Here is a 16569-nt window from a genome sequence, read left to right as displayed (position 1 = left end):
CCTGCCTTTTGGGGGGGGGGGTATCTTTCCCTTGCAGAGTTATCTTCCTCTCTCTCTTTTACTGAGCAAAAAAACAAAATGTATTGGTAGCACTTTTTTGTTTTTAATTACACAGCCCAGATCTCTACCAAGTCCCAGGAAAGAGAGATGACAAGACAGTTAGGCATGGGTGGTATTTGGATTCAGAAGTCCCTATAATCCAACTTTCAGCCTGCCCTAAAAGATCTTTTCTCCCAGCAGCTTATGCTTACCCCACCAATTCTCAAGTACAGCAAACACTACCTCCAAAAATCCTTTACCTTAGAGGTCTGCACAGTTCATATGGCTTCTCAAATACCCCCAGAGATGTTCAGTGGGCATTAGGTGGCTGCTACACCCTCAATAAGGGGAAAGGTCTTTAACTCTCTAATCCTGACAGAAGATGATGAGAGGCAGGAAGCCAACCTGCTTGCTGCTGGGCAGAAGCAGAACAGAAAATGCCTACTACTCGGTGCAAGGTAAAATCCCATGAGGTATCCAGGTGGTCACTGCTCCCACGCCCAAGAAATGTATAGGAGGGGCATGGAGACCTAGTATCCCCTGAAGATTTTGGGGAGGGCATTGTGGACAGCCAAAAATACCTTTAAAAGCAAATACCTGTTGGGAGAAGATATTACTAGAGCCTGATGGCAATGGTGTAAGAGGAGAGTGCTGATTCAGGCAGGTAGAAAAGACTTGAGAGTCCTTTTAAGAGCTGCCATTATTATTATTCATTTTGACAGAATTTTTTTACGGAGGGTCAATGGGCGGGGGGAATGGAACAGAGAAGAGAGACGCTAATATTCATCAGCTGGTTGATATTTAGAAATATGTAATGACTAAACAGCACCTCATAGTCACCCCATTAAAATATTTTTTTTGTTCATCCCTACCTCCTAGAGACCCTCTCCAGCTTCACTTTTCTATTCATTCTTCTTCCTTCACACCTCTCCTCAGTATCTCACTCTATTTTTCTTCTTCCCTTTTCTCTCTCTTTATCCCCCACTGCGTGCCTCTCATGCCAGAAATACAGCTATTAATATAACAATGTGAAAGATGTGAAAAAACAACAACAAAAGCCAGTCTAAAACAATACAGCACAATAAAATTGTGACATTGGACAGTGATTATATGTATCAAGTTAAAACATGCACAGATTTTTTTTTTAAATCCATCCAACTGCCTTAATATACAAATATTTTTAAAAATACACTTCCCTCCTTTCCTGTATTATCTCTATGGTAAACCGTACCCCTTGCTCAATTCTCCTACCCTGCAACCATAACACTTCATGGATTAATCCCATCAGATCTCACACACAATGTAGACTGTGGGTGGAGTCCAGGCCCTAATGAAATTAATAAAACATGGCCACAACTAGAGATGGGACATTGTGGGTAGCCAGACTTCTGTAGTGACATCATGCATTCTCTCTTTCTCAGGGTACGTCTAGACTACATGCCTCTGGTGACAGAGGCATGTAGATTAGACTACCCGGCATAGGAAAATGAAGCGGCGATTTAAATAATCGCCGCTTCATTTAAATTTAAATGGCTGCCGCATTGAGCCGACAAACAGCTCTACAGGCCACCACCTAGAAATACTCTGCAGATGGTGTGTTGTTGGAGGGACAGAGCATATCAAAGTTAAGAAGAGGTGAGTGTTGCAGGGCAAAGCTAGAGCAGATCTACCCATCTGCTGTTTACAGTCCCTGGAAGACCATATGCAGCTGGTGTAAGCAGAAAAGGAATCAGAACAGACGTATCTTCAGAATTAGTCAGCCATAATCACTCCCTGATGGCTCACACCATCCTGTGTCTAAGATCCAGTCCAATAATTGGTTTTGCTTAGCAAAACAGAATGTGATCACATGGCCATAATCACTTTACATACCTGTACAGCATTATTGTTTATGCAGGGTGTGTATACTTATTTCAGAATGCGAGTCTGATCTATGCACAAAGGCACTGAAGTCACAAGCATACAAACTAGTATTTTTGCCAACATTCTCTTAGACGATGTCTACATTGCACCACAGCTCAAAAGAAGATATGCAATTAGAGCTACGCAAATTGAGTATCTTATTTCAATCTTATTTCAAAATAACCCATTATTCTGAAATATCCCTTACTCCTTGTGGAATTAGGTTTACAGGGATGTCGGAACAATAAGCCCATCATATTTCGAAATAAAAGGCTTACTGTTAAGATGTAGGATAGCTATTTCGGGATACTCCAGTATCCCAAAATAGTGCTGCAGTGTAGACGTAGCCTTAATGTCCTTGCTTAACTTCTACGTTCCTGAGACAGGGAGGCAATGCCTGGATGCAACATACATATGCTAAAGTTACTGACCTGAGAGCATCTCTCACGATGGTGATTTGCAATACTGATGATTAAAGAATGGTTTATGGTTAGAGATTATTAGAAATATTGAGTTGGTATGTTATCTCTTGCATCTGTGGATTTACATCAGTGTAGAATCAGACTCATTCCCTCTACTGACCCACAAAGAAAAACAAAGTGGCTCTTATCTCAGTAGCAAAGTCTGTTAAATTTCTTTGAGTATCAACAATCTGGGTTATCTGTTCCATTTACACCACTGTAACTTGTGCAAATTAAAACAGCCTGGCTATTTCTGGCTAGAACCCCAGCTCTCATTGACTGAGCTAAGTGACTTTGTCCACTTCCTTCTATTTCTGCTTTGTATTATCTGATGTTTGCCCTTTGATACTGGAGCTTTTCCCAAACATGGACATTTTCTTCAGCGTTTTGTTTGCATTTGACTGTGTTATTGGCTGGTGGACTTACCTGGCTATAACCTTAATCAATGTACAGAAACTATAATGCATCCATCCCCACTGTATCTAGACATTTCTTTTCATGTTTTATTTATCTTACTTATTTAAGTTAATTGTATCAACCAGTGGCGGATATAGGGCGGGGTGAGCGGGGCGGCTGCCCCAGGCCTCGCACTTCAAGAGGCTCCGCGAATGTGCCGTGGCGCCACAGCGCATGCACCGTGTCAAAGGGGGGCCCCGCGAAATTGTGCTGCCCTGGACCCTGAAAAACCCTCATCCGCCCCTGGTATCAACTCTTTTCAAGATTTTTATTTCCATTTACATCACTGGAAGGTCCTAGAATATCACAGTGATGGTGGATACAAGGTCCTAATATACAATAGAAGAGTCTGGTACAGCTTTCTTTCTGAACACCACAAATTTGACTGAATACACCTTTTATTTGTAGCCCTAGAGCGCTGCTCATTAAAGTTTGTTGTCCTTCTTCTTTTAGAGAAACTGTCTGTCTGCTATGTATTTGGAATGATGATAACATTTTAGTACACAGATCAAGAACTTTTGGAAGAGTGAAACAATTTCTTACCAATATCCGACAAGACCTGGTCTTCATTTTCATTTGAAGGAACCACGGTGTCCTTGAAAGGCTAGAAAAAAGGAAACTACATTTTGAAGATGAATGGTCAAGTTTGAATTTCATTACAAATAGGGATGTAAAATACTGTTTAAAAAGTTGACAGGTTAAACTGTATGTTTAACTGATCAACAGGGATCCCATGGCAGGGGGCTGCTCCAACTTGGCTGGGCCTAGTGTGCCATAAGATGCTCCAGCCAAGCCAGGAAAAGCCTGCCACTCCACGGATGGGGGTTGCTCTGGCCAGGCCAGGCAGGGCCTGCCTCACTGCAGCGTGCTGTAGTGGGCCTAGCCAGGCTGTAGCTGCCCTGCCTGCATTGTGGTGGAACAGCCCCCTGCCCGTGCCATGCCACCAATAAGGCAAATGCTTACCAGGTAACTGGATGACCCTTTACATCCTTAATTACAAACTGCACAGGGTGCTTCCAGAAGTCTCTTAAAAATCTATTCAGCACCATTTACTCATTTCATTTACTTCAGTAAATGCAGAAAATACCTCAGGCTCTATGACCCCTTAATACCATTATGAGCTGGGTGAAACCTTGTTCTGGGTTGAGTTAAAACTTGTTCTGATGTGTGATAATCCCCTTCATTTAAAGACAGCTGTAAGAGACAGTTAAAGGCCAACACCTAAAACAAGCACTAATTGAATCCGCTCAGAAATGGGCAGGCAGCTCCACTGGATATTATGACCAAGTGAGTGCATGAAAGTGCAGTCAGAACACATAAAAACAGAGAAGAGCTAGAAGAGCAAGGGAGGCAGAGGCAAAAAGCGAGGCAGTCAAGTGTTGGCCTGTGAGCAGAGTGTGACTCTGGAAAACTCAAGGGACAGAACTTTGGGTCTAAGGAGCTGGGACTGTAAAATAAGACATTACTGCTTTTTGTTCTTGCTTCCCCCTGCATTCAGAAAAGCAGGACTTTGTACATCCCTTGGCAATAAACAAATTCCTTCAAAGAGAAAACCAGACTCCACCAACTGGAACATCCTCAAGGCCCTGAACTTTGACTAGCCAGCTGAGATAGAAAGAGACAACCATACATTCAAAATACAATTGCCTGAAAAATAAAGCTAGCAGCATCACCTCTAGTCACAAAAAATAACCAATGAGAGATACAATCAAACTCAGACAATATTCCACCTCTCCTGCAAGCACCAGACTTCACAGTGGCCCTCCCCCTTCAAGAGCTCAGGCTTTATAGTGCTGGAAGGGTCACCAAATACAGACTATTTTAGAGTTAAGTGGGATAGAAGTCTAAAATAAGAAGCTGCAGCTCAAAGATCTCTAGTGTTTAGTGACCAAAGCTGTAGCCATATCATACAGGGAGAGGAAATCTGAGGCCATTTTTACAGCTTTATAGGTCAGAACAAATACCTTTAACTCCATCCAGAAATCAATGGGCAGCCAGTGCAGATGAGGGAGCACTTGTGTCACATGCTTCCAGCAGCATATGAGTATTGCTACATTCTGCCTCAATTTAAGATTCTAGGTGGATATAATGTGTAGCCCTATATAGCTGTAATTAATCTAATCTGAAGTTGAATTATGGATTATGATAGCATGGTCTGTATCCACAGACCTAGAGAAAGGACAATCAATAAGGCCACAGTTGCTACACAGAATCATCATCAGACTGGAAGGGACCTTGAGAGGTCTTCAAGTCCAGTCAACTTCACTCAAAGCAGGTGTAGCTTCAAGACCATCTCCAGCTTGTAAACTCTATTGACAAAAAACAAGCACCGGCCCTAAAGAAAGGGGAAGATATTATTCTACCCATATTTTCCAGTTGCTTCTCAACCTACAAACATTACTTCAATCTTGTGCATTCTGTGCCTCAGCTAGCTGCTCTCCTCCACATACCCAAATCTCAATTTTATAAACTAGAAAAAGTAAAACTGAGACCAAGGATCTCTCAGGACACAACCACAGAGAGACATACATCTAAAGCACGATACAAAATAGACATCAAATAGAACTAATCAAAATGGGATTATATGCAAGCATCATACTTTCTTTCTCTGCTATCAAGTGTAAAACATCACATTTTATATTAGACCCATGTAAAAATATTTGCAAACAGGATCAGTATTTTTTATGCCACACAGTCTCTAATAGACTTTGTGTCTGATCCTGCATATATTGCTAATGAGAGTCTACCCTATGTTATTTCCCAGTCTTGAGATCACCTAAAATATCGCGTCACCCACTTGGACCTCCACTGCCCTCCTTAGCTCCACTCCTCATGAACAATAGAACTCTCAAGGAGGAAGCCAGTGCATGGAGGAGATGGGGCTTCACCTCAAGCTGGTCCCAAGGCTGTAGAATACACGGCCATAGGAATGTCCACAGACATCATGACTTTCCAGTCCAGTTGTAAACTTTCTTTCTTTGACCTGATTTCCAGATCACCAACACAGAACAGATTCACTGAAGTAAATAATAAGCACATATATACAACTTCCCCTAGGACAGGGACGGAAAGGGGCTGGCATTAATCACCTTATTTATTTTTTTAAACTATGGAATATGCTGAGATACCACAATGTAAGGTGCAATAGGAGAACTTAGAGGCTAGTTATTTATATAAAAATAAAGCTGTACCTTCACATCTTCACTTCCAGGTGCTGATGAATCAGATTCCAAGTTCACGGGATCTGTAAAAGCAAGATTTCTTATTAACTTCTAGTGATAAACAATGGAAATTTAATGTTTTTTCAACCAAGGGGGAAAAATATAATGAACAAACAGCAATGCAGAACAATGTACTTTTGTAGCACACACATCACCCCAAACTAGCATACCAGTGGGCAGAATACTAGATGATTGTACAACAAGTGGCTACATTATTATGAACCAATTGTAAACACGCTCTTGAGTTTAAAGGGACAGGCAATGAAAATATATATTGATTCATAAACTAGACTTAATTTGCAAGCAGACCTCAAAATAGCACAAATCAGAAGTTGTGCCTTAAGCTCTGGGAGATCCCCACTGCTGTGCACTGTCCTAAAGACACTTCATCCATTTTAAAAATTAGTCCCTGCATTTAAAAAAAGTGATAAAAATCTTCATTTCTGTCACTCTCTTTTTTAGGGTTTCTTCTTAAGACAATGGAAAAAGACATAACAAGCACAAAAACATATTCCAACTCTGCAAGATTTGCCCAATCACAGACATTTATGAAATGTCAAACAGAGCAGGAGTAATCTGGTTATGGGCATATAAATGAGCACAGGCATCTGCAGGGCTTCCAAGAAGCATTAGCTACTGTCACATTTACTGGTTAAAATAAAATCAAAGAAAATAAGCCCTCCCATTTTCATAACCTTCCCTTATATTAATTTTTTATTTCTTGTATATTCAGGCTTGTAACTAAAGATTCAGGTCTGTCCTCAGATATATACTCAGACTATATCTTAATAGACTTTAAGCATGAGCGGTGAGTGACCCCATGGTGTGGGAAGTCAAGCCTCCCCTCCCCCAGCCCTGCCCACGAAAGCCCAGGCCTCCTCCACCCCTCCCACACACACACACAGTGGCCTGCTGGCCCCTGCCCTCAAATAGTGTCCCCAACCTCCTCCCGGCCCCAGAGTCCTGGAGAGCCAGAGCATGGCACACCCACAGCCTCAGAGAGCTGGCAGATGGCATGGCTGCAGCCTACCCTAGCTCTGAAGGTCTGGAAAGTTGGCCAGCTTCCCGCAACCCTGACCAACAAGGCCGCCTCTGCAGCCGAGCCACCAGCCCCAGCACTGGATGGCCAAAGTGGTCCTAGTGCCAGGATGACAGTTGACGCAGTCCCCAACTTGTATGCCCCAGCCATCACAGCGAGGAAGTTTGAGAAAGCATTGCCTTCCCCTGCCTACGATACCTGTCACCCATGACTTCAAGGTCAGAAGGGACCATCATGATCATCTAGTCAAGGGGTGGGCAAACTATGTTCCCCTGGTCTGTATCCAGCCCATCAGAGCTTTTAATCTGGTCGAAGGACTACCAGTTTGGTGGTGCGGTGGGGCTGAGGCAGGCTGCCCATGCTGCTCCCAAAGTGACTGGCATATGCCTGTGGCCCCTAGAGGTTTCTGTGTGCTGCACCTGCCTGGAGGCACCACCCCTCACAGCTCCCATTGGCCAGGAGCAGGGAACCACAGGCAGTGGGAGATGCAGAGGTGGTGCCTGCAGACAGCAGCAGCCCAAGGCTCTACCTGCCCACCCACACTCTCTCAGGAACTGCTGTTGAACATGACAGCCACTTCCGAAAGCCATGTGGAGCCAGAAAGCCTGCCTTAGCCCTGCTGCACTGCTGCCTTGGAGCTGCCTGAAGTAAGTGGCGCTGGGCTGTGGTCCATACCCTCTCTCAACCTACCCCTACATTCATGGTCTGCCATACAATTTTCCTGCTCAAATGTGTCTCTTAGGCCAAAAAGACCCCCTGACCTCTGGCTGAGTCACTGAAGTACTCAGATCATGATTTAAAGTCTTCAAGTTAGAGCAAACCCTCCATTTACACTAGTGTAAACACGTAGATGACTCATGCCACGTGCAGAAGGGAAAAGCGAAACCCCCAAGGTTCTCTGCCAGTCTGACCCTACATATGGTGATTAGGAAGCCCCAGAGCAAGCGGGCAAGACTCTCTAGTAAGACACAAATATGCAGCTGCATTTTCAGTTAACTTTGTAATATCAGCTACTGCGCACGAATTTAACCACAACTTAATACTTTTTAAAAATCACATATATCTTTGTATTTTAGGAGATATCATTCATACACCTTTGAGGCTTGCTTTACCTCTTTCCCATCCTTAGTTCTGTGCAGAGCCCAGGCTGCAAACCTACAACACTGTACCAATCCATCATAAGAAGAACTAGCTGGATATCTAAGCCCAGCTGCAGACTCCAGCAACTGTACTAAGGTCTAATGCTGCAATCCTTATTTAAATTAAACTTTCTGAAGATTAAACTCCACTGAAGTCAATGGGAGTTCTGCCATTCTGTACAGGATTGGGTCCATATTGATTAATTTCTTAATATCAATCCTTCTGTTGCAAGCATATATGTGCCAGCCCTGCTCCCCAACTCCATCTAGAGGGTTCCTGCTGAAATGCAACAGGAATGTGAAAAGATGTGACAGTCCCTGTCTAGCAGAGAGATCACTATCTTCTGTGCTAAGCAGGACCCACTTGTGCACTTAGTGTACATAGTGCACAAGCTTCAAACAGCCTGCAGATGGCGCACAGGTACAAATTACAAACACCACAACAGCAGCAACAATTGCAACTACAGTACTATTTTTTTCATTGCTAAAGTTATGCTCTAAACATTAATACATTTCTGCTCTTCTTCCTACCTCTGCCTCAGGCATTTCATGTGACCTCGAGTAAGTTATTTCATCACTCTGTGCCTCAAATGAGGACAATAATACCTTCCTGCTAGCCACATGGAGATAAACTCTCTAAGGGTATGTCTACACTACCCCCCTAGTTCGAACTAGGGGGGTAATGTATGCATACCGAACTTGCTAATGAAGCCCGGGATTTGAATTTCCCAGGCTTCATTAGCATAAAGCCAGCGCCGCCATTTTTAAAAGCCGGCTAGTGCGAACCCGGTGCTGCGCGGCTACACGCGGCACGGACTAGATAGTTCGGATTAGGCTTCCTAATCCGAACTATCTGTACGCCTCGTTCGAACTAGGGGGGTAGTGTAGACATACCCTAATGTAGTAGTCACAAACCAGTAGATCGGGATCTATCAGTAGATCTTGGAACCTCTGACGGGTGATCCTGACTGGTTTGGCCAAGAGGCTATCAAGCACAGCACTTGAGCTGCCCCTACCCCCACTGTTGCGCAGCTCCTGCCCTTTGCCTTGGAACTGCCCCCCCTCTCCCCACCCCGCCCCAGGATCCTCCTGCTTGCTATGCAGAGCAGGGAAGGGAGAAGAGGGGGCGCACTGATGTCAGGGTGCCCCCCCCTTCCACCCTGTATTCTATCTCTACAGAATGGATGGAGGGGCACAGGGCTTGGGATGGAGGGAGTTTGCTGGCTGCTTTTGAGAGTGGTGCACGCCCAGGGCAGGGGTGAGCCTGCCTTAGCCCCACTGCACTACCACTCAGCAGCCACCAGAGGTAAGCAGTGACCAGCTGGAGCCAGAATCCCGAACCCCTCACCAGTCATGAACCCCCCTCCTTGGACCCAAACTCCCTTACAGTGCCTGTACCCTGAACCCCCTCCTGCACCCCAACTCCCTGCCCCAGCCTCAGCTCAGAGCCCCTCTCACACTCCAAATCCCTTAGCTCAAGACCAGAGCCTGTGTCCCAACCCTCTGTCCCTGCCTCATGAAGGGAGGGGAGGATGGAGTGAGTAGAGGCAGGGCCTCAGAGAAGGGGTGTGACGGCGCGTTGGGGGTCCCCCGTCTCCTGCACCCCGAAATGGCACAAACAGACTGCACCAGCCGGTGGAATAGAGGAAGTTTATTGCCTCTCCAGGATACAGCACAGCACAGATGTAATCTGGTCACAGAGCTGGGCTAGGATGCCTCAGGCCCCCTTGAGATGGGGGAGACTGGGCCCCTAAACTCCAGCCCCTTTCCCTAGGCTGTCTCCTCCATGCTCTCAGATAGCCACTAACTAACTCTCTTCCAGCCCTGCCCCCCAGCCAGGGCAGCATTCCACCTTCCTTTGTTCCTCTCCATGGGGGGTGTCTGGTTCAACAAGTTTTGCATTACCTTTGCATAGTGAGGTTTTCCCTGCTGGATCTTGCTCCAGACAGCAGGGGTCACCACAGCCCAGCAAGTACCCCCACTACGTCACAAGGGGCACTAAGGAAGTGGGGCAAGGATATTCTGGTCTGAGGTAGATCCTGGATTGCACTTAAATCCCCCCCAGGCAGCCCCTGTCTGGAGGGAGTGGTCTGAGCTCTCAGACCCGGCAGGAGCTGGAACTGAGCCAGGCTGCCTGCCCACCAGGCTCCTAACACACTTTAAATGCAGAGCCACAGCAGAGGTAGGTCCAGGACCCAGTGCCAGCTGGGCTGAGCTGGGCTCTGGCCAGTCTGCTAAAAAATTCACTGGCAAGGGTTTAGGGGAAAATGTATGTAGTCTATAGCATTAACCTATAAGCTTTTGCTTACCAGTTAATCATCATAGTATTACAGCCCTAATATAGAGTGCTAGTTTTAGTGCGCAAGCTTGAACGCTGCTAATGCTAACTCAAGCTTTATTAGCTTGTTCTTGGCTGCAGTGTAGACATACCCTAATTTGAAAAGCAAAATGGAAGAAAAGTGCTGAACTTTAGAAAGACCATCCCGGAGAATGCTCCTCTAAGTTCATCTAGACAGTTTTCTACTACTATTTGCAGTCAGTTGATGTTATTGTAATTCATTCTACAATCCTTGGGGAAACACTGTTCTTCATATAGTAAGTGATTTTATATATAGACATAAATTGGCTATGGCTCTAAATAATATTCTGCACAATTATTCCTTGACACAAACTTTAAGAATTAAAAAACCACAAGATTTTTTTCATAACAGGAATGGCTGAAATAATCAAAATAAAATATATCTGTACTTTGTTTTGCATCCTAACTAGAGAGACTCATTCTGTGTATTTGAATTTAATTAAGTTGCTATGGGAGATCTACTGTTAAGCTAGCAATATCACCTTACATTGACCCACTGCACTGCTGGTGGTGAAATTCAATCAAACTGCTGTATTGCTATAGCAACCTTCAGTAGATAATAGCACAGAGCTTCTGAGAGCATTATGCTTTAAAGATCTGTTGATCTTGACTTTAGGCCCACCCAGAAGTGAATAATTATTATTTAGTGCAACTATTGACAATTTAAAATTGAAGGTACATCCCTTTATGACGTTACTGCAAATAATTCTGTGCACCTAAATTAACAAAAGTATTTAATGAATACAACTTCTAAGAGTACAGCATAGATAGAATATTGTAGAAAGAGAGTTTTATGGATCATTTGTTACATGATTTCTGTTTGTAGCAGCAAAAAAATTAATTCTGTTTCCAACAAACCAATCTTGTTTTGTTGCTTTAGCTCTTATTAGCAGAAGGTAGAATGAGGAGCAAGGTTTTCAATTATATTAGTGATTTTCAGGTATCTGGGTTAAATGACCATATGAAAAGCAACAATTAGATGTATATCTAAAGCATAGATTCTTTTTTACCAACTAATAAAAAATATATACATCCATAATAGTACCAAACAATGTGAAGATATATGAACATTCATGCATTATTATTATATATTTCTACAGTAGTAGTACCCATAAGTCCCATTGTTAGGATTTTGTCTCCAATGTGCTGGGCACAGTACAAATACACTGGTCTGCAAGGCAAGTGATAACAATGAATTTATCCAAGTCATAAGACTAGCCTACACTACTACACTCTCTCTACTAATATAGCTATGATCGTAAAGCTCCTAATTGTAGAGGCAGCTTACACTGGCAAGAGGAATTCTTTTGCTGCTATAGTTAAACCATTTCCTTGAACAACATAAGCTATATCAGCTACAACATAAGCTATATCAGCTAAAGGCTTTTTTACCAGTATAAACTGTGCCTATATGGAGAGGTGGGCATTGGCAATCTAGTGCTTTTGGTTAGGGTGTGATTTTTTTTCCCCACAGTCCTAACCAACATCTATGCCAGCAAAACTGTTGTATAGACCTGGCAATAGGAACCAACAAAGAGTGACAAAAGTCTCTTTACCATTGACATGTGATGAGCACAAAGGACTCCACCTGTGATGATGAGTAATTCCTGTAATGGCTGAGTGACTTGAGCTGAAGGGACTCAGCACCTTGCATGTTTGAACCCCAAATGAGAAGGTATAGTCATGTCTAAATCAATACATATTGTTATTTACTATTTGCATGCACCAGATCAGGCTGCTTGAGCATGCAACTTAGAAAAACCACCATACATGACTTGCATTGTCCAAGCTGCTGTTATGAATTTGCCTACTGTTAGTGACACACAGGAGAAGGTACAAGATCACATTGACCCAAGATAATATCTTGTACCCAAGATAATAAAGTTTTTGATAGCACAGTATGTAATTCCTTGCTTTATAAACAGTTACTTATATTTACAAAAGTAGATTTTAGACTTTCGATGTTAACACTGATTATTGCAACACTGCCTTTGAGTCTGCTTTTATTGTTAATTGCCTGTGAGTTGCTGGGGAAGACAGACACAAACTAAGGATGTTACGGACTAGTCGATTCCACCCCCTCCTTGCTGCCTCTAACAGCAAAGGAGGGGGGGGAGTACTTCAAAGTGACAGCGCTGCACAGCTGAGCTCGGGCTCTGTGTGGAGCTACCCTTTTGAAACACTACCACGGCATTTCAAAGGGGCAGCACCACATGGAGCCCATGATCAGCTCCATGCAGCACTGCTTTGAAACGCTGAGGTGGCATTTCCAAGGGGCAGCACCGTGCGGAGCCCTGGGTCAGCTGGACTTCCCAGCTCATCCTGGGCTCCATGTGGCATTTCAAAGCAGCAGCACAGGATGGAGCCCGGGATCAGCAGGGGACTTTGAGTCCCCTGCTGACCCCAGAATCCATGCTGGCGCTTCTGCTTTGAAATGCACAAGAGCCCCCCTGGGGTCTCTTGTACATTTCAAAGGAGGAATCCAGAAGTGCCTATTGACTAGTTGAGTAGTCGATGGAAATTCAATCAACTACTCGACTAGTAAATTAATTGTTAATTAACATCCCTAGCATAAACATCCAGCAAGAGCTTAAGGAACCCTCAACTGTGTAAACTACAAACTTGTGTCCATCAAGGAGGCCATTTCCTCAGTCTATTACCTCACTCAGAATAATTAGCTAATGCCTTTAGAATCCAATTCTTATTTATATCATCATGCAGTTCCTGACCCTGTAATATGTATGCAATTGCTTGACTTAATGTCAGTTTCAATGGGACTTCTCACAGTGTATAAAGTTAAGAGCACATGCAAGTCTTATAGGGTTAGGGCCTTATCTTGCAGAATTAATCAATGCATTCTGGTCACTTCTTCCAGATAGACCTCAATATGCATGCAACAATGAGATCTTGCATCTCGGATAGTCATTAACTCAATGCCAGACCAGGGTATTACAGATTTTTAGTGAATTTTTTATAACTCTTTTGTGCTAGGACTTTCTTGTTACAAGGTCTGCAAAGCTCATTATGATCTGATACAGAAAAGTAATTATGCCCACAAAACAATATCCTACAACCCTTCTACAGGCAAACTTGTGATTGAAATAAATATGAGAGACTCATTTAAAAGCCTGGGAATTTTGCCACCGTAAAGCATTCAGGACTGAGCACCAAAATTGTCCATAAAATGCTCAATTCAGTCTTCTTTAATCCACTCCTATCTTTATTAACCAGACATTGTTTACTTCACTGGAACATCTTGTGAGTTGACTTGTTTTTATTTCAGCTGAATGCTGCCCTCTTCTGGCATTTTAGTGAGGTTTCTCTAACTGCTGTAATTTTTTTTAACATCCTTTCTAAAAGATTTTTTGGTCATTAGAAATTCTTGTGAATATTTGTAGGTTCATACTGGTAAATTAATTATTTCATAAGTCTGTAGCATGCATGACTTCATACCGCCCTTATAATGAAATGCCTATCTTTTGCATAGTCCTCTGATATCATGTACACTAAGTAATCCTCCTAAATAAATATATGGCACAAGTACACATCCTGCTTTACTTAGGATTTCAGAAATCTATTACAACAAAAGAAAAAAAGAAATATGTACCTTCTGTAGAATCTGTTGAATTGCAGGGCATTTGTGATCCTTCCACTGTCCCAGCTTGTTTGGAATTAAGACTCTAAAAATAAACACCAAATTCAAACAATAGCTTTCTTGGATACCCATATGTATTAGTACACCATACATGTATGCACGCACACACAAAAGAAAGTAAAACAGGTACATTAAAAAAAATGTAAAAAAACAACGAATAGTTTAATAGCACCTTGAAGACTAACAAAACACGTATACTACGTCTAGACTACAAGCCTCTTTTGAAATTGAGTGTCTAGACTACAAGCAGATTTTTCGAAAAAGCTCATTTATCCATACATTCTCAAGACATTGTTAGATGTACAGTCTTCAGACTATGGCAGGAGCACTGAACGCTGTAAATTTAACACCTAATTTCAAAATAAGCTATGTTGAAATCTTCACTGCCCTCTTCCCACTTAGCTTTCAAAGTTGTCAAAATCCCCTTATGAGGACTGGTGATCCTGACTGTAACAAGCAAAGGGAAAAAAGTGTTATTTACCCTTCTTTCCTTAGCCTAAGTTAGTTTGATCAGACAGGGTGACCTCTGGGGTGTGTATCAATTTCTCAAATAGAGTTAATGACGATTTTATTCCCTAGGCTCTGTAGAATATATAAATAAAAAGACCATATGCTTTGATATAGCAGCTTGTTTCTGCTACCTAGGTTTCACCAAGTCTACCATTAAAAATCTTGCATCACTGAAAGGATAATCTCTAGTGTTTTTTCACAACGAGGAGGAGCTGAGCTACAAAACAGGTCTGTATCTGTCTCTTCAGAAAGAGGGAAAACCCCACTTGGATGCCTGGCAGAAAACTGTAGTGAGCATAACAATCATTGTAGAATTTGGCAACCTTTAATCTAAGAATATTTGCCATGGATACTTTCAAAATGGTAAATCGATTAGCATTTTCTCCCTCCTTCCCCCAAGGGCTTAAAAAAAAACCCACAGGGTTTGATGAGTGCAAGGTATATAAACAATAATACAATCTTTGTCATTATTTTGTTTTTGCTTTAAAAAAATCAGGACACTTGTGTGAAAGGTGTTGTATACAAGTTAGAGTTATGAATCTGGGGTCAGATTTTATATTGGAAAGCCTAGAAAGCAAGGGAATAACTAAAAAGGAATGTCTGTGTTCTAAAACAAACACACAGAATAGTATGCAAAGATCAAAGCATATCATGTAGCTCATTTTTAGTTTAAAATTATAGCTATTTTGATCAAATGTTTAAAAACAATTAAACAACAACAAAACAAAAACATGGAACAGGAAAGCAAAAACAGAACAGAACATCAATAACAAGAAAGGGAAAAACAAATAATATTTTATATAACCCTTTTAATTCAATAATTTGATACAGACAAAGGCTCACATTTAGGAAAGTAGTTAAGCACATGTCGAGGGACATCCTTAAGATTTCTAGGGCCCTTCGTAATACTATTAAACAAAACTATTAAACTAGTGTCACTATTCCAGATGACAGCACACAGGATGATGATGTGATTTTTTTAGAGATGTGATTTTATAATCATCAGCAACACACTAATGAAATAGTTTCAAAGAAAGTTTAAACTAAGGTCCTGTACAGTGGACTAATGCAGTAAATTCAGATATTGACAGCATATACCTGGGGATAGCAAATGCCTGTTAAATGGCTTCATTGCCACTTGAATGGCTCTTTCATAAGTTCAATGTTCTGCTAATAGTCCTGGAAAGCTTTTTCATTTTTAAGTTAACTAGATCCTCTCTGGAGGGAGCAGAGCTATTAAACAGGGATAGGAAGAGGCGGGCGGGTGAACATTAAGACCCAGTGGTGCCCAAAATTTTCGTGTGCCCCATTTAGCTGCATATCAGTAAGGATGGCCCTACACATGCTTAACTTTAAATATCTGAATATTCCCATTGAAGTCCATTTCAGTACTCACCCACTATGCTAAAGTTACACATGTGCTTACATGTCTCACTGAATCAAGATTAAAGTGACCAAAATATAATATAGCAAATAGAATATAAATGTAAGAACTTTGGAGCAAGATTCTCTTTCCTGTCTGTGATCGTGTAATGTCTAGAACACCACGGGGTTCCGGTCTATGACCGGAACTCCATGCTGCTATAAAGAGTAACAACAACTTTAAAATAATACCTCCTACTACAAGCAAGAACACCAATAGAAAAGGCAAGATTAAAACCCAGAGATAAATGGTTTCCTAGGAAAGGTATTTACCATAGGACTATTCTAAAAATGTCTCTAGAAATGGGAGAATTTAATCAAGTACTCATCTAACATTTTTCCTACACTTCTTTTCATATGTGAAAA

At 42.2% G+C, this 16569-nt stretch overlaps 1 protein-coding gene across 1 annotated transcript in view; it reads right to left on the bottom strand.

Annotated features, from left to right (window-relative positions):
* LOC142829922 (rho guanine nucleotide exchange factor 28-like) overlaps positions 1 to 16569 on the bottom strand; it is an 82291-nt gene continuing 65722 nt past the window's right edge. The window contains exons 7-10 of the mRNA XM_075932260.1: positions 14224 to 14296; positions 6050 to 6102; positions 3402 to 3462; positions 1 to 1051 (exon numbers count right to left, since the gene is read on the bottom strand). Coding sequence (XP_075788375.1) covers positions 1035 to 1051; positions 3402 to 3462; positions 6050 to 6102; positions 14224 to 14296 — 204 coding nt within the window. The 3' untranslated portion in view covers positions 1 to 1034. The remainder of the gene's footprint in view (positions 1052 to 3401; positions 3463 to 6049; positions 6103 to 14223; positions 14297 to 16569) is intronic.

This window comes from Pelodiscus sinensis, chromosome 6 (genome assembly GCF_049634645.1).
Source record: "Pelodiscus sinensis isolate JC-2024 chromosome 6, ASM4963464v1, whole genome shotgun sequence".
NCBI classification, from domain to species: Eukaryota; Metazoa; Chordata; order Testudines; family Trionychidae; genus Pelodiscus; species Pelodiscus sinensis.
The sequence above is the reverse complement of the archived record's forward strand: the minus strand, read 5'-3'. Positions and strand labels throughout refer to the sequence as shown.